The 23,519-nt window shown below is 40.4% G+C and overlaps 2 protein-coding genes across 2 annotated transcripts; both read left to right on the top strand.

Annotated features, from left to right (window-relative positions):
* Nucleotides 1–3,965: 3,965 nt before the first annotated feature.
* On the top strand, nucleotides 3,966–11,138 carry LOC308096037 (glutathione S-transferase A-like). Its single transcript, XM_080443300.1, has 6 exons — nucleotides 3,966–4,247; nucleotides 7,587–7,652; nucleotides 7,925–8,030; nucleotides 9,940–10,058; nucleotides 10,220–10,308; nucleotides 10,739–11,138. Exons 1-6 carry the CDS (start codon nucleotides 4,080–4,082, stop codon nucleotides 10,869–10,871), a joined length of 681 nt encoding a protein of 226 aa, XP_080299426.1. The 5' UTR covers nucleotides 3,966–4,079; the 3' UTR covers nucleotides 10,872–11,138.
* A 1,976-nt stretch (nucleotides 11,139–13,114) lies between these two features.
* On the top strand, nucleotides 13,115–23,035 carry LOC308095594 (coagulation factor XI-like; the record flags this gene model as incomplete). The annotated part of the gene is made up of 9 exons (XM_080442645.1): nucleotides 13,115–13,175; nucleotides 13,428–13,584; nucleotides 14,266–14,375; nucleotides 14,825–14,987; nucleotides 15,436–15,551; nucleotides 18,315–18,465; nucleotides 19,109–19,209; nucleotides 20,267–20,426; nucleotides 22,924–23,035. The coding sequence occupies 9 exons, from the start codon at nucleotides 13,115–13,117 to the stop codon at nucleotides 23,033–23,035; spliced, it is 1,131 nt and encodes a 376-aa protein (XP_080298771.1).
* Nucleotides 23,036–23,519: the final 484 nt, after the last annotated feature.

Below are 23,519 nucleotides of genomic sequence, written 5' to 3' on the forward strand. Positions count from 1 at the left end.
GAAGAAGCGAAAACGGTATTCACAAAAATAATCACCTGCTTTTCGGTTTTACAGCAGCAGCACAATCAGACATCATGCCTTCGGCCCATAGCGGAGATAACTAGTATGTGATCTATAGAGCAACATTTTTGTGCAACAGTCACACGCTGTGCCGTGTACAAACTGTGATGAGAGGAAGGGTTGTCATGAGTTCAAGAGCTCGTGAAGTATTTTCTTGGAAATAACAAAAGTATTTTGAAAGTAAGTGGAAATTATGGTCTCATATCTACTGCTCTTTATTATTGTCTCAAGCATGACGGAGCAGCAAATAAAACAAAAACATAAAAAAACTAAGCTCTCCACCTTTGCAGTCATTTTCCTCTCCCACAACCAGTTCGTACAGTTTCTTGCATGAGTATGTTAAATGTATCCTCCTTTTACGAACCCTATCCATTGATCTGTCTCTTATTTTCATTTTATTTCGGTCTGTTAAGGAAAACAGGTGTCTCGAAATAGGCTCTCCGGTCATGATAAAGCACACCTAGCCGTGCCCAAATGAAAAATTCCTCATCGCTATAAATATTACTCCACCACTCCTTAAAAATATAGCCTACTGTTCAGCATTGATGTTTCACTGTAAAATCCTGAGTGTTCATTTAACTCTGAGAGTGCACAAATGGAACCAAATGGACCTTTACAAAGGAAGTGTACAAGTGGATACAAACAGGGTTTGTATATCCCACATCTCTGTGTATCAAAAATAACAATCGAATCATGTGGATCTCAGGATACACATGGGAATGGCGTGGCTCCAATGTGGATCTCGGACCTAACGTGGCCAGCCTGTGATCTAACATATCTATGGTGTATGACTCCAAAAGTTGGCACGGTTTCAGCCTGATCAGAGCCCCATTGACTTCCATTATAAAATGTGTAAAATCGTTCAAAACGTATAAGTGAAAAATAATTAGTGGCGGTAATTCTGTGGCGTACTGGCAGTGTGCACACAAGGTTTGAGCCTGATCTGTTCAGCAGTTTGCTAGATTAGCTCCGGGCACACACCCTCCCTCCTGGTGTTTACAACATATGACCGTGGTTTCCTTAAGTCCTCTTCCATAAGTGTCAGTCCTTTGCCCAAAGCATCTTTCTTTCTACATTCTTTCCTGATAGAGAATATCTGGGTGTAGAAGTTTCTATTCTTAAAAGATCTACAAATGGCGGGCTCATACCTTGCCCCAATATGGAGTCACACGTCATAGACACATCATAGGTTAATCACGTAACAGACTGGCCACACAAAGTTCTTGATCCACATGGGAGCCGTGCTGTTATTAGACGGTATCTTGTTTATGTATTTCGTTTGCTGTCATGGCTGCCAGTTCCCACCTGATGTCGTGCGGGAGTCCCAACTTCTCCAGACCACACTGAATAACGGCTAGCTTGCACAACGTCTTCAGACTAGGATTTAAGTCTAAGATGTACAAATCCGACACCTTTGTGTCTTCTTCACCATCGTCTTCAAGATCTTCAACATCCCCTGGAATGGGTGTGTATCTGTATCCTCCAAAGAGCATGATACGATCTCCCACCATGCAACAGCACATCCTACACATCCATGAACTCAGGCCTTTCCCTTTGGGGTCAACCATCTTCCAGGAGAAGGTCTCTGGATTGAATTTCCACAGATCATTGAAGGTCTTGTAGAGAAAAAAGTTGTGGCCACCAAATATGTACAGCTCTCCATTGTAGGTAAAGGCTGAATGACCCTCGCGCCCTACTGGAATAAGCAGTGCAGAAGGCGTGCTCAGCCAGCAGTTGGTTTCTGTGTCAAACACTCTGATGTTGTTGTAGTAATCCTTGACCTTGTCCCCTTGGCCCCCGAACACATACATCTTTGTTTTGATGATGGTGGCAGAGTGACACGATGAAGCCGGTGCCGGAGAGCCTCTTGCATTAATTAAAGACCATACCATTGTGATCGTATTCAGCCTGTAGATGTCATTAGTGCCTCCAGTCAGTCCATTGAATCCTCCAAAGATATACATGACCTTCCCCAAGACACAGGCCGAGTGGCCACACCTCGCCCTTGGAACAGTCCCCGAAATCTTTGGCTTGAACCATTTGTGGGTGTTGACGTCAAACGCATGAAGCACGTTGATGTACTCCCCCGTGCAATCAACCCCTCCCCAGATGTAGATGATGTCCTGTATCAGCACAGCTGTGTGGCCCCAGCGCAGGCATGGAACCTCTCCACTTCTGGTTGTCACCGGGGGCAACTTCATCCAGCGCAAAGACATTGTATTGAAGATGTGCACCTCAATCTGACCCATGTCATTGGAGTACCCTCCAAATGAGTATAGCTTGTGCCCCACTGCCAGAGCAGCATGGAAATATCTCTTTGGTCCGCCTTTCAGATGCACGCTCCAGCGCAACATTTTACACATACGAAGCAGCTTTGATTAACGTGAGCTACTAAAGAATGGGGTGCTGATGTGTGCACATCCACTTATATTGGTGCAGTGGCACCAACGTCACACAAAGCTGCAAAGCTTGATGTTGTTCATCAAAGTTGAACCCCACGTGAAGCAGGGAGATGTGTGTTTTCTTTGCCACTGGAAGCTCGGTCCCTTCACACTTGCATGCATTGGAAGTGACTGAAGGCGGATATTTAATTGTAGATCTGCTATTTGAGGAATTTTCGCCCCAGGATAGGGATGCTAGGGTTGATGGGGTTAAAATCCCCTTGTGCAAAATCACAGCCAGAGCTCAAGATAGCGGCATCATCTCCCATGGATCTATGTCAAGGAAAAGTAGCCTACTATTTATTGGCATGGTATAATAGATTGAATGAGCCGCGTTACAAGCATGGAGAGGATATATACTGTGTGTACCAATTTGTGTTTGTAACATTTGTTTAGAGTCAGAATCAGCTATGCCAGCTCACATACTGTTGATAAACAAATGGTGCACCATTGGATATGGGTGAAATAAATCTCTATTGATAGCTAAACTAAACTGGCATCTCTCTAACATGTACAATGCTTAACATCTCATAGGGAGCCAACAGCTATTATGTAAGTTGACATACATAATAATATATAATACTTTTGATTTATACTGATTTTTTTATTCATAGTGGAACTCAAAGTGCTACAGTATTAATAACATAGAGCACACAACATAAAGAAATTTGTCAAAAGAGTTCAGAATGAAAAAGCCTTCCTCAAGGCCTAGGCCTTTTTACAAAAGAGAGGTCTCTGCTGCCCTCAGGTGGTTAGTGAGGCTGTTGCAGCAGAGCAAAATAACACTAGTATAGTAATAACACTGGATCAAACAGCTCGTTATCCTGACAATTCTCCCACTCTGCCAGGTGATAGACAGTCTATAATGTGTCACCATACGACTGGATGTGTGCTGCATTTTTCTCTTCTCAATAAACAATGCCATTTCTTATTATCTCCTGTCAAGCAGAACATTTCTCCACCCACACAGCAGTCTGACGTTACGTCACGTAGCGTTGCCATGTCCGCTTATTATAAGCGACATTGGGCTTGTTTTTCCTGTAAAGTTCCTTGTAAATATCGGTAGTTGCGGGTTGCGTTTTAAAGGGTAGTTGCTTATTGTGGGCTTGTTCCCTAATGTTGTTTAAAGAAGTATTGTATTCATATATTTCTTATATTTTAATATGTAATTAATTTTCCAAATCTGAACATATTTTGTGCCAGGGAAGGGACCCCAGATCTGTGTTGTTAAAATGTTTCAAAAATATAAATTTTCCACTTTTTTTCACCAATATATATATTTTTTAATAGCGTGCTCCTGTGAAGTCTGGTGATGCGAGATTAGTGCTCATGTGGCCTAGTCGCTTCTTTTGGGCTTGTTTTCACAGACCTGGTTGTTTATTGCTCTCGCACAATCTGGCAACGCGGGTGGGCGGGATCATTACGCCACCAATCAGGTGTGACAACAGCCTTATCACAGCCTGAACGACTACAATTCATCACCATTTCATTCCGCATCCACCCTATGAAATAACGCGTGTGCTCTCAGCTGTGTCTACTACACTACGGTGTACGTTTAAACTCTCGTCTTGTGAAATCATGGCCAAGGACATGACTCTGCTCTGGGGGTCCGGGTCCCCGCCCTGCTGGAGGGTCATGATCGCTCTGGAGGAGAAGAACCTGCAGGGATACAACCAGAAAGTGCTCTCCTTCGAGAAAGGAGAGCATAAATCGCAGGAAGTCTTGGACCTGAACCCCAGGGGTCAAGTGAGTTATGCGAAGTAGCCTACAGTACACTTTGTATGGCGTCGTAGGCTACAGTTGGTACTTGGATCAAAACTAACATATATGTATTTTATTGATTTAAGTAAAAGTCAGACTCGATAGGCTAGTTAGTAGGGCTGTAGTCGAGACCACCTAAAGCGAGTCCAAGTCAGTACCAAGTCCGAGGGGGGGCGAGTCCGAGTCAAGACCGAGTCCGGGAGGCCAGGGAGGGGGTCGAGTCCGAGTCAAGACCGAGACCGACGGGGGGCGAGACCAAGTCAAGACCGAGACCGACGGGGGGCGAGACCGAGTCAAGACCGTGACCAGATTTTTTTTTTTTTTTTTTTTTTTTTATAGGTACAGAAAACAATCTTGATCTGAAACACTGCAATTATATGTTTCTGACTTTGGAAAAGCTCAAAATTAGGTATGCCTGGCCTACTACAATGAGCTCTATTCAATAAGTATGCATAATGTGTGAAAATGTGTATTGTCACTATGTGTAAATAAATGTACATGGCACTTTTATGTAAAAATATTACAAAATGTTTGATTCATTCAAATATTTATTTGAAATAACAAGTAAGTAACATAGCCAGAACACAATGCTTTTTGCTAAACACAACTGTGCTGTACAAGCTCATTTTAACCACAAAAAAGAAACAAAAACAAATCACCTTTAACCCGTTAAAACCGGGAAAGCATCTGTGTCATTTTAGATTGTTGCTATACAGTATATAGCACCTTAAGTTTTTCAGAAAATTCTTAGGATTTAGAACATTGGTTTAGAACAGTGGTTCTCAAAAATAGCAGATCAAATACAAGCTTGTACATCTTCTATTTGAAAAATCTTGAAAGTGTTCTTCAACAAAAATATTTCTTCTGGGGGTCCCTGGCACAAAACATTTTCAGATGAGGGGGGTCCGCAGCCAAATATCATTTTGGGGGTCCTTGACTCCTTGGCACAAAAAAGTTTGATAACTACTGATTTTGGAAGGCATTTGTAGGGCCTCAGGTCTTAAACGGTTAACACGACTGCCTGACTGGAATGTGTAGCCATAAAATTAAATCAAAGTGTGGTTGCATTTCAAAAACACAAGAGAATGCAGCATGGTGTGACCTAAACTAGCACGATGGGGTCTCATAATAAGTCCTCCTGCACTAAAAATCCTCTCCACCGGTGCTGAGGAGGCAGGGACTGACAGAACCTTCATCGCTAAAATGCCAAGTTGTGGGAATCTGTCTTGGTTTTCAACCCAGAAGACAAGTGCATCAGCATCATTGTTCTCAATTGCATCAAAGTACTTGGTGACTTGTGATGCAATACTTGCATCCTGGGTTGTTGAGCTACGTTTCTTGTGCGCTTTGTAGCGGGACAGGAGACGAGGACATTTCGCTGCTGGTGGTGAGTCACCGTCCACTTCCTCAGCAGTATAATAATAAAGTAATTAAGTACATTTACTCAAGTATTGTACAACTTAAGTACAATGTTGAGGTATTTTTTTTTACTACTGGATTATTTCCAATTTTCAATACTTTTACTTCTACTCATATCAGAGGCAAATATTGTACTTTTACTCGACTACAATTATTTGAAAACGTAGTTTGCAGCAGATATAAATTATTACATAATAAAAATATATTAACCACTTTAGCCATATTTTATACCATAGAGTAGACTATTTGAAAATAGCAGATCTACAAGCTCACAATTGTGAGCTTGTAGATCGGCTATTTTCAAATATTTTAGTACTTTCACTTTTGGTACTTTAAGTATATTTTGAAGCCAATACTTTTACTCAAGTAACAGTTTGAACACAGCTCAATTACTTTTACAGAGTATTTGCCTCATGCATACAGGTTGATGCTTTTATATTCATGGTGAAAATGTTTCTGGATGTAGGGCTACTTATTGTTTTGTTTTATTGTATGAAATAAATAATAGGATTGATAGAATTATAGAAATAGAATTGATCTTAATATGAAAAGCAGAAAGAGGTCAGTCTCCCTGTGCGCAATACGCACAATGTGGTACAACTTACAAGAGAATAGATAATTTAAGTGATTTGTACATTACATGTAGGTATATCTCCAGACAAGCCGACGACAGCATCGGTCAGGATCTAATGTTAATTAATGTTTTTAGTTTTGCTGCTTGGACTGATATATTTACTGCAGTGAGTGACACAGTATAATGTGCGCAAGGAAACCTTACTGAAAGCAGTCTCTATTCATCTTTAGATGATTAGAGACTGATGATTAAAACAACCACAGGCTACACAGTGAACACACAATAAATAAATAAACACCTGTTCGTGGATATAATTTTAAAAGAATATAAACTAGAGGGACAGGACTGCTGGTGTTCTGCTGCTGCTGCGCTGTCAACTGCTGCAAGATGATGTGCTCCAAGAAAGCTGTCCATAAGCGCCAGACAGCTCTCTTATAATGTTAATGTGAATGGGCTCCTCATAATATGGGTATAATAAAATTATTTAATTGCATTGTAGTGACTTGGTCTTGGACTCGAGTGGACTCGGTGGGGGTAGAGTCCCGAGTCCCTTAGTCCGAGTCCGAGTCAAGACCGAGTCAAATTATGGGCGAGACCGAGTCAAGACCGAGTCAAACTATGGGTGAGACCGAGACAAGACCGAGTAAATCAAAAAGCGGTCTCGAGACCGGTCTCGAGACCGAGACCGGTCTCGAGTACTACAGCCCTACTAGTTAGTAAAAAAGGCTAACTGCAAAACCGAAACTATCCAAGATGTCACGTGCAAAATATCTATTCAGATCACACTTATTTTGTAAATGCATTCATCTCTTGAATCGGATACAGGATAGGTGGGCACTTAGGGACATCTGGGCACCTCCATGTAAAAATGGCTATTTTGTCCAAAATGTTAAATCAAATATTAGAAAAATGTAATGTAAAGTATACATGATGTGAACATGCACGGTACAACATTATCAGACTTAATTGTATCCTTCAGCTTCTTGTTTATCCCCCAAAATGACTGGATATACAGGTTTTGTACCAAGTGTAGAAATATTAGACCTGAATTGTCGAATGTTTAAGCATGTTCTAATCGTGTATAGGCTACTTCACTTTACTTAAGGCCATTTTAAAAATATTTTTTTATTTTATATTTTGGACAAAATAGCCAATTTTACATCGAGGTGCCCAGATGTCCCTTGTGCCCACCTATGGGCAAATGATATAAACAATTCAGCTGTCTTGTTTACTTGCCCAGAAGAATGCATGAGGCTGTTTTGATGTGGGCAAGAAGATAATGCTTCCTGTAACCTTATTATCACAATAATAACAACTTATTTTCCTCCCAGTTGCCTGCATTCAAACATGGGAACAACATACTGAATGAGTCCTATGCAGCATGCATGTACTTGGAGGTACTGTAACATTTGGTTTGATATATTTGTGTGTGAGTGTGTGTGTGTGTGTGTGTGTGAGGTTGCAGAGCCTTGTGAGGTTACATTGATGAGGTTGGCTCTGGTTACTTTAGTACAACTATGGGCAGCCGCAACACTTGAGCTAATTGTTTTGAGCACCCTATCTGATGTGTGTTTGTGTTGAACAATACTAGTCAACTAGAAACACAATATACCACAGTAACATGACACTGTGCCTGCTGTATAATGTCTGCTTCTTTTGTCAACACCAGAGCCAGTTCAGATCTCAGGGGAACCAGCTGATCCCTGACAATGCAGCGGAGCAAGCACTGATGTACCAGCGCATGTTTGAGGGCATTGCACTCGCCGAGAGCATGAGTAAGATGCACACCACATGAATATCTGTATCTAGTACAGCAGTGGCCCTCAAACAGTTGTGTCGTGACGAGACAAGTCCAGGTGTGCCTTGGTATTTGGTGACAACCACGCATTATTAATGCATTATACAAAAAGTTATTATTTACTTTTATGTGCACTCATTTCCCAATACAGAGGCAAATTTATATATATATATATATCTCCTTTACACCTTTACATTTTATTTTCACACAAAAAACTAAACAAATAATAGCTGGTCTACAAGTTATGAGCTTGTAGATTATCTATTTGACTATTATTGAAAATGTGTTAAGTATGAAATGTGGCTTAAGTGGTTAAACTTAAACAAATAAAACTAACTAAAATAAATGTTTACAGTGATAAGAGCGTTATAGAGACTATTTAACATGTTAATGAATACAGGTCTGTCTTGAGACTTTGACTTGCCCTTTGGTGTGCCTTGGGCATAAAACATTTGAAAATTACTGGTCTAGCGCACACACACACACAGAATGTCTCAACATTCTTTTGCTACTCATCGTGGATACATGAACAGTTGACAGAACGGTCACTGCTACTGTAATGTGAATTCAACAAGAAAACATGCACTAATCTACAAACGCCTCTTTAAGACCATTGAACCAGTCTCTGAAAGTGTTTCTCTGTAACTTTATTATACCGGTTCACTTGATTTAATCTGGCCCATTTACATGTCTAACTTTGAACTGCATTTATCTAAGCCTTTGAGACTGTATGGCTTCAACTTGACCTTTAATAGCATAGTGCAGTGTGTGCCAGTGAACTTACATCAGCTGTTCTCCCATGAGCCCAATTAGGCTTGGGTGTAAACAATGAACCCCCATGCACACGCACACACACACACACACACACACAGAGGTCCGCTGTACAGTACCTGTAATGAGATAGGGCTGTCATTAAGGCAGGCTTTTATACATAACATTACTGTATGTATGGCTGTGTTGTGCTAAACACAGGTAACGTCATGTGAAAAGCAGAACGTATCCCAGGGGAGAAGAGAATCACATGCTCTGGCCTGTTTAGTCCACCCCAAGGGGTTAACCTTATCATCTTTAGAGTCATGAGACACAAGGGAACTCTGGGGCATTGGCAACCGAACAATAGACAAAGCTGAACTTAGAGTACATTCTGTACTAGCTACATTCATGTTCTTTACATGTGATGCACACATACTGAAGTAGGCTATTTTACAGTTAAATTGGCAGAAAGGGCCGTAAGCTAAGCTAGGTTTTGAGTGATAATATCGGTCTGCCAATGTTTGTGGAACACAAGAATCAAACCTAGGATGTTTGCAATTATGTGGCTTTACGTTAATGAGTTGAGCCACCACCAGGGACCCCGATGTCCCCCTTTTCTTTTAACCTGATCATCAGATTCTGGTATTATCCCTTCCATTCTCATTGGATCCACTATAATGATTTGTTGTGTGCTGGGGTGTCCAGGTGACGCAGGGGTAACATACCTGCCCACATGCTTTATCGCAGTGGTTCTCAACCTGTGGGTCGGGACCCCCACGGGGGTCCCCACATGATGTTTGGGGGGTTCCCAGATGACAATGAAGTGAAAATGTAAGGACTTTTAAGACCTTTTTAATACCTAAAAGAAAGTCCATTACTGCATCAAAAGTAATCCACAAACCAAACTATTATAAAAGCTTGTCAAACATTGGCCAAATTGTCAAATAATATAAGAAAGAGGCAACAATTGTGAAAATAGCCAATCTACAAGCTCTCAAGGCGTTGTGGCAATCTTGTTTTGGCATTTATTGGGGCAAAAAATGAAAAAGTTAACCAACAAAAAAAGAGAAATCTTGATCATTTCTTTTTTGCCCATTTATTTTCATTATGCCATTTGTGCTACTGTTTTTTAGGTAATGTTATCTACTACAACTATAAGGTCCCTGAGGGAGAGAGGCATGACTCTGCTATGAAGAGAAACAAAGAGACACTGGTTAAGGAACTCAAGCTCTGGGATGGCTACATGGGGAAGGTATGCTGCACACACCTATTAACTATATTGAAGACATACTCGTATACATGATGCTGTTATCATTGCATTGAGAAACATACAAAATGAATGGAGTAGAAATGGAGACCAAAACATATTTGCTTGAGGGATGTTGAACACATTTTCTTTTTTCTCTCTACCAGTTGGGTGCAGGTTCTCACCTGGCAGGGAAGACCTTCACTCTGGCAGATGTGATTGTTTTTCCAAGTATTGCCTATGTCTTCCGCTTTGGGTAGGTGGGCTTATTACTGGAAATTCTTGGTGAAGGAATTTACGGATACATTTTGAAATACTAATTTAAAGCATTTATCAGATTTTTGTTTTAGTAATAAATAAATGAAAAAATAAAAATGTAATTTTAGCTGTAAATGTAAATTAGGCTAATTCTTTTTTTTAGAAAAATTGTGCATTTGCTTTGTTTCTTTTTATATTTGCATGTGCAGAAGAAATAATGAACATAAATGGACTGAGCTCAGGTCCAGACCTCAGCGTTGCAAGAGAACTGTATAATCTCAGAAATATGCATTTTTAAATCTAAAAACGCAAAATGCTGTCTTTTATTTTTTAAATAAATGTTGATTATTCTAAATTGCCTATGCACCATTTCATAGTTTAGAATTGGTGGTCGAGAACTGATAATGTGTCGTTTCTCTCTTCCATAGGCTGTCTGCAGAGCATTACCCTAAGCTGGCAGAGTATTATGCCCTGGTGAAGGACAGACCCAGCGTCAAAGCTAGCTGGCCTCCTCACTGGCTGGAGAACCCCCAGGGACAAGACACCCTTAAGGACCTCTGAGATTCATCCACTGAAACTCACACACTTAAGGGCCAGAGCCTGATTTATAGCTTGTTGCTCGCTGAAAATGGCCAATCTTCAAGCTCACAACGCGTAGTGTTGTGACGTACGTAGATCAATTTTCTTCATTTAACTCCATTTAACTCTATCGCATTCCGCTGTTGTAGCTTACCAAGGTATACATTTATCTTCATTTCTCTTTGTGATTTCTGTCAGATGTCATTGGTTTTCCACTGCTGCAAAAAATAAAATAAACAATACATAAGTAAGAAATACCGCTTTTTCAATGGAATTAAGATATACTATAATCAGAGCCACACTTTGTGTTGCTGTTATCTTTTACAGCCATAAGGTGGCGATGCACACTCATGTACTGTAGGCACCAAGCAAGTTTCACACTCACAGGCTTGAATTTTAACACATAGCCTGAGTACATTATCATGTCAAGGACCATCGGAAAATACAAGATTTGTTGTTAAATGTTTCACAAATATTCCACAATTTTTCAAGATTTCTTTGAAAGCAAAAAATAGGGTAGAAGTGGTTAAACTGATTTTATACTATATTAACTCATTTTGCTGGGGCCCCCTGGAACCCCCTCAATGACCCTTTGGGGTCCGCAGATCCCATGTTGAGAACCACTGCATTATGATACCAGCAGCTTGAAATTTTATTTTCTGGTAGATGAGAGATGGGGAGCTCCCTCCCTCCTATTGAAAACAATAACTCAATAGTACATAGCAATTATTACTAACAAAATATTGAGCTTTACCTTTTTAACAAAACAAACAAAAATATCACTAACCCTACCTTTAAATCGTGAGATCAAATCATTTGCGTATAACAAACCATAAGGCCTTGTAGAGGTATTATTTCAACACTAGGGCCAGGGCACGGTGATGTTGAATGTGAGCACACACATCACATTTCAGGCCATCAGGTGGTAGTGTTGTGCACTCTTTTTTCCTAGCCCGCAAGCCCTGGCCAGACCCTTGTAACCCCCATGCAACCAGCTAGTAACACCATTAACCAACAACTAATAATCACCTGAGCTACCACTTAATAATACCATAGCAAACATACAGAAAAAAACCCTGTACTGTAACTCATGTGTGGACCATGTCGACTCAACCTGGCAGTGTTTTGACACTAACCCAGACCCTAAACTCAATCAAACAAAATGTGCCTTATTACCAGTGCCACTTATACACTTCACCAAAATGACAATTGACCCAATCTAAACACAACGATTTTATCCATATACCCAAAGTTAATCTGTAGCTTAAAGCCTAAACATAACCATTCGTGTATTAAGGATCCCCATGTGGGAACCAACGCGTAGGTCTGTTAGGACTTATAGTTTAGTGGTGTTAGAAGCGATCCATAGCCTTATGCTGTATTTGATTTACGTATGTTTTAGTGTGTATTGCTCGGTCACTCACTATAGGGCATATTTAGCCCGGTTTGGGACCTCACCCTTATAGTGGAGGGTGAGGTCCATAGGGCTTACGGTAAAGGCAGAGCTGGCCCATATAGGGCTGGCTATCGGTAATACCAATCAAGCACAGGTGATGCCGATTACAGAAAGGCAAACTGTTTTGACTATGTTTCAATAAGGGCTGTTTTAATATTTTCATGTTGAAATCTGTGTGATGTACTAGCTACAATACAATGGTGAGAAAGTATATGCACTAGTGGAAAAGATATGCTGTTTCTGAGCACACGTCTAATAAGTTATATCAGCATCCAGTTGTGTTTAAAGTGTAGGACTCTGTCACTGCAAGTATGTTTTTATCAGTACTGTAACTATTATCACTGTTGCTACATCAGAATCTACCACTACCAGATCACTATTATGCTACACTTTCAGAATCATTATGTCTATGTGTGTTGTGAATGAAGAAATCCTCTATTAAGTGCTTAAGGGTGGTGACTGTGAGTATGATTAATTAGAATTTACCTGTATTAAAGTAAATACCGGCCCAATTGGAGAACCACTCAATCCCATTCCCTATACAGCAAATTGTGAAAATATCTGATCTACAACATCACATCAAATCTTTGAAAAATGTGATAAAAAAAAAACTTCCAGAAAAACAAACAATACCATGATCAATACGCATATCCTTTAAAGTCCAGGGACTCTGTCCCCTGAATAATCATTTGCTCTGAACCAACACACTAAGTACAGCTGAGCTTGAAGCAACTTGGCTGGCTTCAGGTGAACTTCAGCAGAAATCAGGATGGAGGCTTACTGGGTTCTAGTGGGTCTGCTCTGTTTGAGTGGACTCTCCCTCAGTCAAGGTAATAACTGTTTGTTTCTCTATTCATGCTAAATGTACACCTTAAAAGCTGAGTGCCAATACTTACGTGTGTGTGTGTGTGTGTGTGTGTGTGTGTGTGTGTGTGTGTGTGTGTGTGTGTGTGTGTGTGTGTGTGTGTGTGTGTGTGTGTGTGTGTGTGTGTGTGTGTGTGTGTGTGTGTGTGTGTGTGTGTGTGTGTGTGTGTGTGCCTGCGTGCATGCGGGCGCACGCACATGTTTCCCCATTTGTCCAGAGTGTGATCTAAACCTCCATGAGAACACTGACTTCCCAGGAACAGATATAACACATGTGTATTCTCCTGATGTGGAACATTGCCAGATGATGTGCACTCAGCATCCATCCTGCCTCTTCTTCACTTTCGTACGACCTGACTGGACCAGAGACGACAGGTAGTTACAGGAATGTAAAAAGTAATGTCCTGCCTCCTATGTAGTATTTTATTCTGTGTAGAATGACTGTTATTATTATTATTATTAGGTTCTGATTTAATAGACCAGTACCGCTTGCTGAAAGGTTTGTAAAAGGTGGTGTTAAAAGGTGGAATTATCCACTGCAGTCTGCCCCTGTCCTTGGCAGTGAAGGCAACAAACCAGATGGTGATTGGATGCAAACCACCAGTGATGAGTGGAGCAACGCTGCTATGGAGTTTTAAAGGGCTGTCCTGAATCATCTGCCACCCATATTAAAAAAAAGTTTAGTTTTGGGATATTCTGCTTACAGTTGGATCCCAACCCTGTCCTTGGTGACACATATAGATGTTCTCAGCTTTCTTGTCATTCCTTGGCTGTCTCATCAGGTGTTTTAAAGCTTATTTCTGTTACTAAAATTTGTTTAAAGAGAAAAAACTTAAAATGAAACCAGAGGGTAATCAAAGCGTACATATTTACTGCAGGCCAGTTATACATTAACTTTACTGCAGATGTGCAAATCTACTGTAGAAGGTGTTGCACAATAGGTCATTACTGTTTGCGATGCAGTCTGTTCTATTTACTCACCAGACTTATTTTAGTCAAGCCTTGGAGACTTTGACATTTGATTTGCAACTGCCAATGTTTTCATGCTCTATCTAGGCATTTCTTCTGCTACCTGAAGTACACTACCACTGGACAGCCTAAGACACAGAAGCCACTGCTTGGTGTGACCTCTGGCTACTCTCTCAAACCTTGCAGTCCTAAACCTGGTATGTGGTCAGCTACCAGTTCGCCCCATCTTAACCACATAATACTATACAGTGGTGGAAAGTAACTAAGTACATTTGCACACTTTTTTTTTACAGCTTTAGATTTTTTTCATTTTCAGATTTAGATTATTATTACACAACATTCGAAAATATCCGATCTACAACCTCACAACGCATTGTGACGTGTTGTAAGTGTGTAGATGAGCTATTTTCGCAATTTGTCATACAACAAAGTATAAGAGTTTAAGTGGTTAAGCTATTAGTATTGATACCTGCTGTTTAGACTACCTGTTCTGCAGGATCCTATTCTGTGTGTGTACTTTGTCAACAATTCTGTATCATATATTAGGTTGACACTGTACCTCATCATGCATGCTGAAGTCAATCCTTAAATGCCAATGTAAAATTAGTGAAACTCCCTTCTCTCTGGTTGAGTTACTGTCTGCCAGATGTCTGTCTATCCCCGGCGTATGAGAATATCGACTTCTATGGGGCCGACTACCGCACCCTGTTCACTGCAGACTATGAGCAGTGCCAGAGATCCTGCACCCAAGACCCTGGCTGTGAGTTCTTCACATTTGTCAGTGGACTCTTCAGAAGAGAGGATATCAGGTAAATTATTATAGTGTAGGCACACATGCACTTTTCTTAAATCTTGTAGACCTACAACTTCGAACAACCTTAGTATCACCTCATCATCCATTGAGAGGTCTCCATGGAATTATAATAATGAATAATGTGTTTGGTTCAATGGCTTTTAGCGAGGATCAAATGATGACGATCTGTAAATCTATCCATCTATCCACAACTTTGGTCCCAACTAACCACTTTCTAGATTGACGTGGAATTTGCTGTGCACCTTCAATGAACCCGAACTGATTTATGTGACCCCATGTCCTTTCCTATAGCGCTCCCCCCTGTTAGTTCAACATACCCACTTGTCTTGCACACAAGATGTTAAAATTGAATAGCTGGTTATATGATATGGTAACTGTAAAAAACGGAATGGTCTGTATTAAAAAAACGTTCTTGCTGAAGATTGTGGAAATTCTGTTTGTAGATACAAGTGTCATCTAAAATTCAGCTGGACAGTACCCAAGCTTCCAATGGTAAACGCAAAAGATGGTGTGGTCTCAGGATTCTCCCACAAATTGCACCAAGCCAACCAGAATATGCGTATGTTGACACGCGCATACACGACTACATACACAAACAGCTATTGCTTCACTATTGATCAAACAAGTATGGAATTGTTAAAACATTGAGTACTAGTAGATTAATGTGCATTTTTCACACTGTGTATGTATTTGTGTCTGTCTGTGTGTGTTTTAGGGCTGTAGTCGAGACCACCTAAAGCGAGTCCAAGTCAGTACCAAGTCCGAGGGGGGGCGAGTCCGAGTCAAGACCGAGTCCGGGAGGCCAGGGAGGGGGTCGAGTCCGAGTCAAGACCGAGACCGACGGGGGGCGAGACCAAGTCAAGACCGAGACCGACGGGGGGCGAGACCGAGTCAAGACCGTGACCAGATTTTTTTTTTTTTTTTTTTTTTTTTATAGGTACAGAAAACAATCTTGATCTGAAACACTGCAATTATATGTTTCTGACTTTGGAAAAGCTCAAAATTAGGTATGCCTGGCCTACTACAATGAGCTCTATTCAATAAGTATGCATAATGTGTGAAAATGTGTATTGTCACTATGTGTAAATAAATGTACATGGCACTTTTATGTAAAAATATTACAAAATGTTTGATTCATTCAAATATTTATTTGAAATAACAAGTAAGTAACATAGCCAGAACACAATGCTTTTTGCTAAACACAACTGTGCTGTACAAGCTCATTTTAACCACAAAAAAGAAACAAAAACAAATCACCTTTAACCCGTTAAAACCGGGAAAGCATCTGTGTCATTTTAGATTGTTGCTATACAGTATATAGCACCTTAAGTTTTTCAGAAAATTCTTAGGATTTAGAACATTGGTTTAGAACAGTGGTTCTCAAAAATAGCAGATCAAATACAAGCTTGTACATCTTCTATTTGAAAAATCTTGAAAGTGTTCTTCAACAAAAATATTTCTTCTGGGGGTCCCTGGCACAAAACATTTTCAGATGAGGGGGGTCCGCAGCCAAATATCATTTTGGGGGTCCTTGACTCCTTGGCACAAAAAAGTTTGATAACTACTGATTTTGGAAGGCATTTGTAGGGCCTCAGGTCTTAAACGGTTAACACGACTGCCTGACTGGAATGTGTAGCCATAAAATTAAATCAAAGTGTGGTTGCATTTCAAAAACACAAGAGAATGCAGCATGGTGTGACCTAAACTAGCACGATGGGGTCTCATAATAAGTCCTCCTGCACTAAAAATCCTCTCCACCGGTGCTGAGGAGGCAGGGACTGACAGAACCTTCATCGCTAAAATGCCAAGTTGTGGGAATCTGTCTTGGTTTTCAACCCAGAAGACAAGTGCATCAGCATCATTGTTCTCAATTGCATCAAAGTACTTGGTGACTTGTGATGCAATACTTGCATCCTGGGTTGTTGAGCTACGTTTCTTGTGCGCTTTGTAGCGGGACAGGAGACGAGGACATTTCGCTGCTGGTGGTGAGTCACCGTCCACTTCCTCAGCAGTATAATAATAAAGTAATTAAGTACATTTACTCAAGTATTGTACAACTTAAGTACAATGTTGAGGTATTTTTTTTTACTACTGGATTATTTCCAATTTTCAATACTTTTACTTCTACTCATATCAGAGGCAAATATTGTACTTTTACTCGACTACAATTATTTGAAAACGTAGTTTGCAGCAGATATAAATTATTACATAATAAAAATATATTAACCACTTTAGCCATATTTTATACCATAGAGTAGACTATTTGAAAATAGCAGATCTACAAGCTCACAATTGTGAGCTTGTAGATCGGCTATTTTCAAATATTTTAGTACTTTCACTTTTGGTACTTTAAGTATATTTTGAAGCCAATACTTTTACTCAAGTAACAGTTTGAACACAGCTCAATTACTTTTACAGAGTATTTGCCTCATGCATACAGGTTGATGCTTTTATATTCATGGTGAAAATGTTTCTGGATGTAGGGCTACTTATTGTTTTGTTTTATTGTATGAAATAAATAATAGGATTGATAGAATTATAGAAATAGAATTGATCTTAATATGAAAAGCAGAAAGAGGTCAGTCTCCCTGTGCGCAATACGCACAATGTGGTACAACTTACAAGAGAATAGATAATTTAAGTGATTTGTACATTACATGTAGGTATATCTCCAGACAAGCCGACGACAGCATCGGTCAGGATCTAATGTTAATTAATGTTTTTAGTTTTGCTGCTTGGACTGATATATTTACTGCAGTGAGTGACACAGTATAATGTGCGCAAGGAAACCTTACTGAAAGCAGTCTCTATTCATCTTTAGATGATTAGAGACTGATGATTAAAACAACCACAGGCTACACAGTGAACACACAATAAATAAATAAACACCTGTTCGTGGATATAATTTTAAAAGAATATAAACTAGAGGGACAGGACTGCTGGTGTTCTGCTGCTGCTGCGCTGTCAACTGCTGCAAGATGATGTGCTCCAAGAAAGCTGTCCATAAGCGCCAGACAGCTCTCTTATAATGTTAATGTGAATGGGCTCCTCATAATATGGGTATAATAAAATTATTTAATTGCATTGTAGTGACTTGGTCTTGGACTCGAGTGGACTCGGTGGGGGTAGAGTCCCGAGTCCCTTAGTCCGAGTCCGAGTCAAGACCGAGTCAAATTATGGGCGAGACCGAGTCAAGACCGAGTCAAACTATGGGTGAGACCGAGACAAGACCGAGTAAATCAAAAAGCGGTCTCGAGACCGGTCTCGAGACCGAGACCGGTCTCGAGTACTACAGCCCTAGTGTGTTTGTGGGCATGCACAGCAGCATGTCAGACCAAGATGTTTCCAAACACTGAGATTCCAGGACATGACCTCGACATGCTGCTTGCAGCCTCACCTGATCACTGTCTGAGCCTGTGTTCTAAGCATCCACTCTGCACCTACTTCACCTACTTCAATGACACTGACAAAAGGTGAGTGTTAACCGAAGCAGAAGCCTTGTCTGTCCATATTTCATCTTTTTCTTTTTTCTTTTTTTCTTGAATGAATGCCCTATGACGGCGTCACCCAAACATTTTGAAAATTGCCAATCTACAAGCCCACAACTGCTGACCTTGAGTTATTGTACATATTAGATTTTACACATAATATCATCAATGTTGGATGGAAACCTATGTAGGTACATAACCGTTACCTTTCAGGAAATGGAAAAAATAACCTGTAAGGTTCCAGTGGATCCAGTGGATCCAATGTAGTTAAAATGTAGTCACAAGCTCTTGTTAATACTTTTCATAGGTTAAATATTTATAAAACCCACAGAGATACTTAACCCCCTTCACCCTGGCGTCCCTATTTTGGGCATATTATCAGAGGCGAAATCTTTCAGAACAAACATCTTATATACATAGACAGACATGACTTCAAGGATTAATGATCCTTTTAATTCAGACAGTTTTGCTCCATGGACCCTTCTGTAAGTAACATTTGTCCTCCTCATCTTCTTATATTTCAGCTTTCTCCTCTTCCTCTTTTTTCTCCTTCCTCCTAAAATTGCCTGACCCGACCTTATGCCGTGCAGCAGCTATAAGTCCCACTTGTTAATCATTATGATTCCAGGTTCCGTTGCTACCTGAAGAACAATGCAAATCAAATGGTGACTAAAGCAAATGAAGCAGCCGTCTCTGGAATACCAACTCACGTCTGTCAGCCTGATAACAGTATGTACTTGTCAAACTGCAAAAAGAAAACTGAATAATTCATTCCAATAGACTACATGGAATTGGAATCTGCTGATAAGTATAAATACTTGGTGTATCCGCAAAAATGAAAAAATTGTGTGTTCATATGTCTGTCCGTCTGTCCATTCATATGTCCGCCTGTCGGTCGGTCTGCCCATACGTATGTACGTCCCTAATCCCTATGTCCATCCTAACGTTGTGAGTGCGATATCTCAGGAACGTCTTGAGGGAATTTCATGACATTTGACATAAACGTCCACTTGGACTCACAGATGTACTGATTAGAAGTACTGTAGGTGGTGTGGGATACTGATCAAGGCCAAGACACAGAAGGCAGGGTACAAACCCAATAAAGGGCATTTATGGACAGCCAGGCTCAGAGAGCATTGTTTATATGGTTTTTCAATAAGGGGAAAAAAAACAGTCAACATAAATTCATCCCGGGTTCGGGGGGTCAGCATTCTTTACATCTCTCCACAGGTTGCCTATGAGGTAAAAGAAACAAGTCCTTTAGTTTTACATTTCACCAGCAATTAACATTGTGAGGGAAATAGTGGAGTAATCGCTTACCGCCTGAGCACCCGTCTGTTCACCAGGAGAGCCAGTGCTCGACTGAGACAGAGTGGCTGCCTTTGAGGTTTGGTGCCACACCTAGCCGGTAGCAGGTGCGCTCAGTTGGGGCTGATTCATGAGGGCGATTGGTAGGTAACGCCCCTCTATGACGTAGCCCAGGCTGCTGCGCTGTCTGTAGGGCCTCTCTCTGTCTCTGTCCCACTGTCTCTCCATGGTGTGGCGCTTACCTATCAGGCGATTTCCTAGCGATACTCCACAGTGGTCAAAGGTCAAAGTTCTAGATCTGACCTCACAAAACATGTTTATTAATTCCTTCAAAGTCTTCATTCACTTATATGTGAGTATGGGTAGACACATACAGTATTGGCAGAGGCCTTTGAGATCATTTATTTTCCTATTTCCTGTGTAGTTGTTTTAACATCCCAAGCAACATAATTTTGACACTGTCATGTTCCACTCCTAGGTTGGGTGAAGGTGGTGTATGAAGGTGTAGATTTCCAGGGATCTGATATGCGTTATGTGTTACTGGACGATCCAGACACCTGCCAGAGAAACTGTACTGAAGATCACAACTGTCAGTTCTACACCTACGTCAATGAGGCCTTCTTTGACTCAAGCTATTGGTATGTTTGATGGGCAAACGCACGCACGCACGCACGCACGCACGCACACACGCACGCACGCACGCACGCACGCACACACGCACCACACACACACACACACACACACACACACACACACACACACACACACACACACACACACACACACACACACACACACACACACTTTGTGAACCTGTCTAAAGTGGTGGTATGCAAAAATACATTAACATTGTAAAAAATAAATGTGAAAATTTGATACAGGATAACCCATATGTACATGTATCAGAATGACACTGCAATCATAAAAGTATCCTTCCTCAGTTAAGCTGTTAATCCGTCCAAATGGATTAACAGTTTATCTCTCCTCAAGGAGATGGACCACAGATTTAAGGAGAACCACAGATTTAAAGGCAATAAGCACAGGCAATTAAGGCCATGGACCCCCATCTGAAAATATTTTGTGCCAGCTAGGAACCCCCATTAGGGCACAGCCCCACCGCACTTTTATTTTACCTCTGGGGCGGAATCTGCCAATGCTTTGTCAAAGCAAATGCGTGGATTCTTGGAAAGAATCTGCAAGACCATGAATCCACGCATTTGCATTGACAAAGCATTGGCAGATTCCGCCCTAGAGGTAAAATAAAAGTGCGGTGGGAGCACGCCCTCAGAGAAGATATGTGTTGTTAAAATCTTTCAAAATTATTCCAAATGTTTCACAATTCTTAAAGATTTTTCAAAATACTTTGAAAATAGCAGTTCTACAAGCTCACAATGCGTCGCATCACGGTGCGAGGTAAGCTTGTAGATCAGATAGTAATAATAGAAAGATCAGAAGAATAATGAAAGTAAAAAATTGGTTTAAATGTGTTTTTTTTAAAGCTATATTAACACATTTAACATGTTCTACGGAGGTAGAACATGTTACACATCAATGTTGCCCCAAATATTAACCAGATACATTTATTTGTTTGAAAATAAATAAAATTGAATCTCTAGTTAGTAGCCTAATTTGTAAAGTTATACGTGCTTTAGAATTTTGTACCATGAAGTTTAACTTGCTAGTTTAACCCATTTAGACCTGTAATGTCTTTATACCTTTCAATCCTGGACTGCATTTGGGTCATTTATTTTTGTTGCTACTGTATAACTTTTATTTATCTATTTATTTTTAATAACAATATTTGCTTTTTCAGAAAACTGTTTGGATTTAGTGGGCATTTTTAGAATCGGCCACAATTCTAAATCTTTAGTATACAAAAATACAAAACTCTTTCGGATAGAAATTTCAGCGCCATTAAATGGCGATTATGAATTACAAATTAGTTTTGCATTTCAAATAGACAGTGTATTTCAAATACACAAATGAGAAATACTGCCCATCTCTGTCATCAAGGTGGTGTAGGGGTAAAAGTTCTCACCCACCATCTTGGAGACTCGATTCATCAGTGCTTCTGGCTTGACCGGCGCAGACAGATGCTGGGAAAGAAACTGTAACATGTTCCTCCGCATCTCTTATGTCCGTGAAACTCATAACTGTTTGGAGAACAGAAGTGGTTGGTGACTCCATGTGTATCAGAGGACACATGGTTATCTACACCAGTGGTTCCCAAACTTTTTAGCTAGAGACCCAAAAGAGAAATTTGATGTCTACCTGGGGCCCAAACAAGTGAAAATAGCAGATCTACAAGCTCACAAGGTGTCGCGATGTGACTCGTTGTGAGCTTGTCAGCTACTTCTCACTACTTCTTAAAAGTATTTTTTATTTATCTTTGGAATGTCTTAGATTTTTTTTTATTCATGAAATTCTCTTGAAAGATTTTAGAAATTTCTTTTCAATTTTACCCAAAAAATTGTAAACGAAAAAAGTCATATCTACTCGGGAGTCGGGACTATACAAATGGGTCCCGACTTAGTGTTTGGGAAACAATGATATACACCCTCCCCACAGACCAGCAGTTAGAAGGCAGCGACAAGGACCTTGCAGTATAATGCATTGTTCAAGGGGAATTGTCAGAATGACTACATTGGGGAGAAGAAAAAACTAAATAATTCTGCCTAGGGCTGGACAATATCAAATATCATATTGTAATGCCAATATAATACTGTGACGATATTAAAAAGCACAATTGCGACAATTGCGGTTGTGAGCTTGTAGATCGGCTATTTTTGAAAGTATAAAATAGGGCTTAAGTGATTTAAACAGACAACACTTACTGTCTTATGCCATATTACAATGTTACGATAGCCAAAATCCCCAGTCTCATATCATGATATCGATATTGCCCATATGCACATGGATATCGGGACCGTACCTATGTTCCCCGGGTCCTATGTTCCCCGCTTTCCTAGGGAGAGCGGGGAACATAGGACCTAACCTAAACCTAACCCTAACCCTAACCGTAGTGGGGAACATAGAACCCGGGGAACATAGGGATGACCCCTGGATATCAAATGGATCTAATATTATTGTCAGTTGTTTATGCATTATTTAAAACTGTTTGATGTTGTATTTCAGGCGTCGCTGCTACCTGAAGCGGGTCATTACCATGCCTGCTCCTCCCAAAATTACCAAACTGTATAATGTTATGTCTGGATTCTCCCAGAAGAATTGTCAGACTTCTCCCTGAAGAAACATCAGTCCCAATTCTCACTTCAACCTGGCAGTGTATTTCTACACACATTAGATTTAATGCACACTTTGTGTAGGTACAAAGCTAGCTTCACATCTGTAATAATCATGGTAGGCATGAATCCTGTAATAATAAAACCTGTTTTGTACCTCTAATAGCTTAGCCTGACTCCTGAGCATACTGGTCAAATGACCAACATCTTTGGTTGACGTGGCAATAAACTGAGTCTTGGAAAGTGAATTCTCTGGTGTAACTTTATGGTTTACATGAGTAAAACATTTCTTTCTTTTTTACTAAACTCGTCCATTACAATCTTTCAAGGTTGCATATAGCCCAGGCCTTGTAGATGTATCATTACAACAGCAGACTCATAAGAGATTTTACCATAGCAGGGTGGCCATGGGTTGAGGTGTCCATGTGTGGTATTGTTATCCCGTAATTGCTCCCCTGAGTGCTAAATATGACCACCTGCGTAAAGCTG

This window comes from Gymnoscopelus braueri (genome assembly GCF_963280865.1).
Source record: "Gymnoscopelus braueri genome assembly, chromosome: 11".
Taxonomy (NCBI): domain Eukaryota; kingdom Metazoa; phylum Chordata; class Actinopteri; order Myctophiformes; family Myctophidae; genus Gymnoscopelus; species Gymnoscopelus braueri.

Excerpts from the sequence above, each read along its gene's own strand:
- LOC308096037 (XM_080443300.1), top strand. The coding sequence starts at position 4,080 with ATGGCCAAGGACATGACTCTGCTCTGGGGGTCCGGGTCCCCGCCCTGC. Across the intron at positions 4,248-7,586 it reads ACCTGAACCCCAGGGGTCAA|TTGCCTGCATTCAAACATGG; the intron begins GTGAGTTATGCG and ends TTTTCCTCCCAG. Across the intron at positions 7,653-7,924 it reads CAGCATGCATGTACTTGGAG|AGCCAGTTCAGATCTCAGGG; the intron begins GTACTGTAACAT and ends TGTCAACACCAG.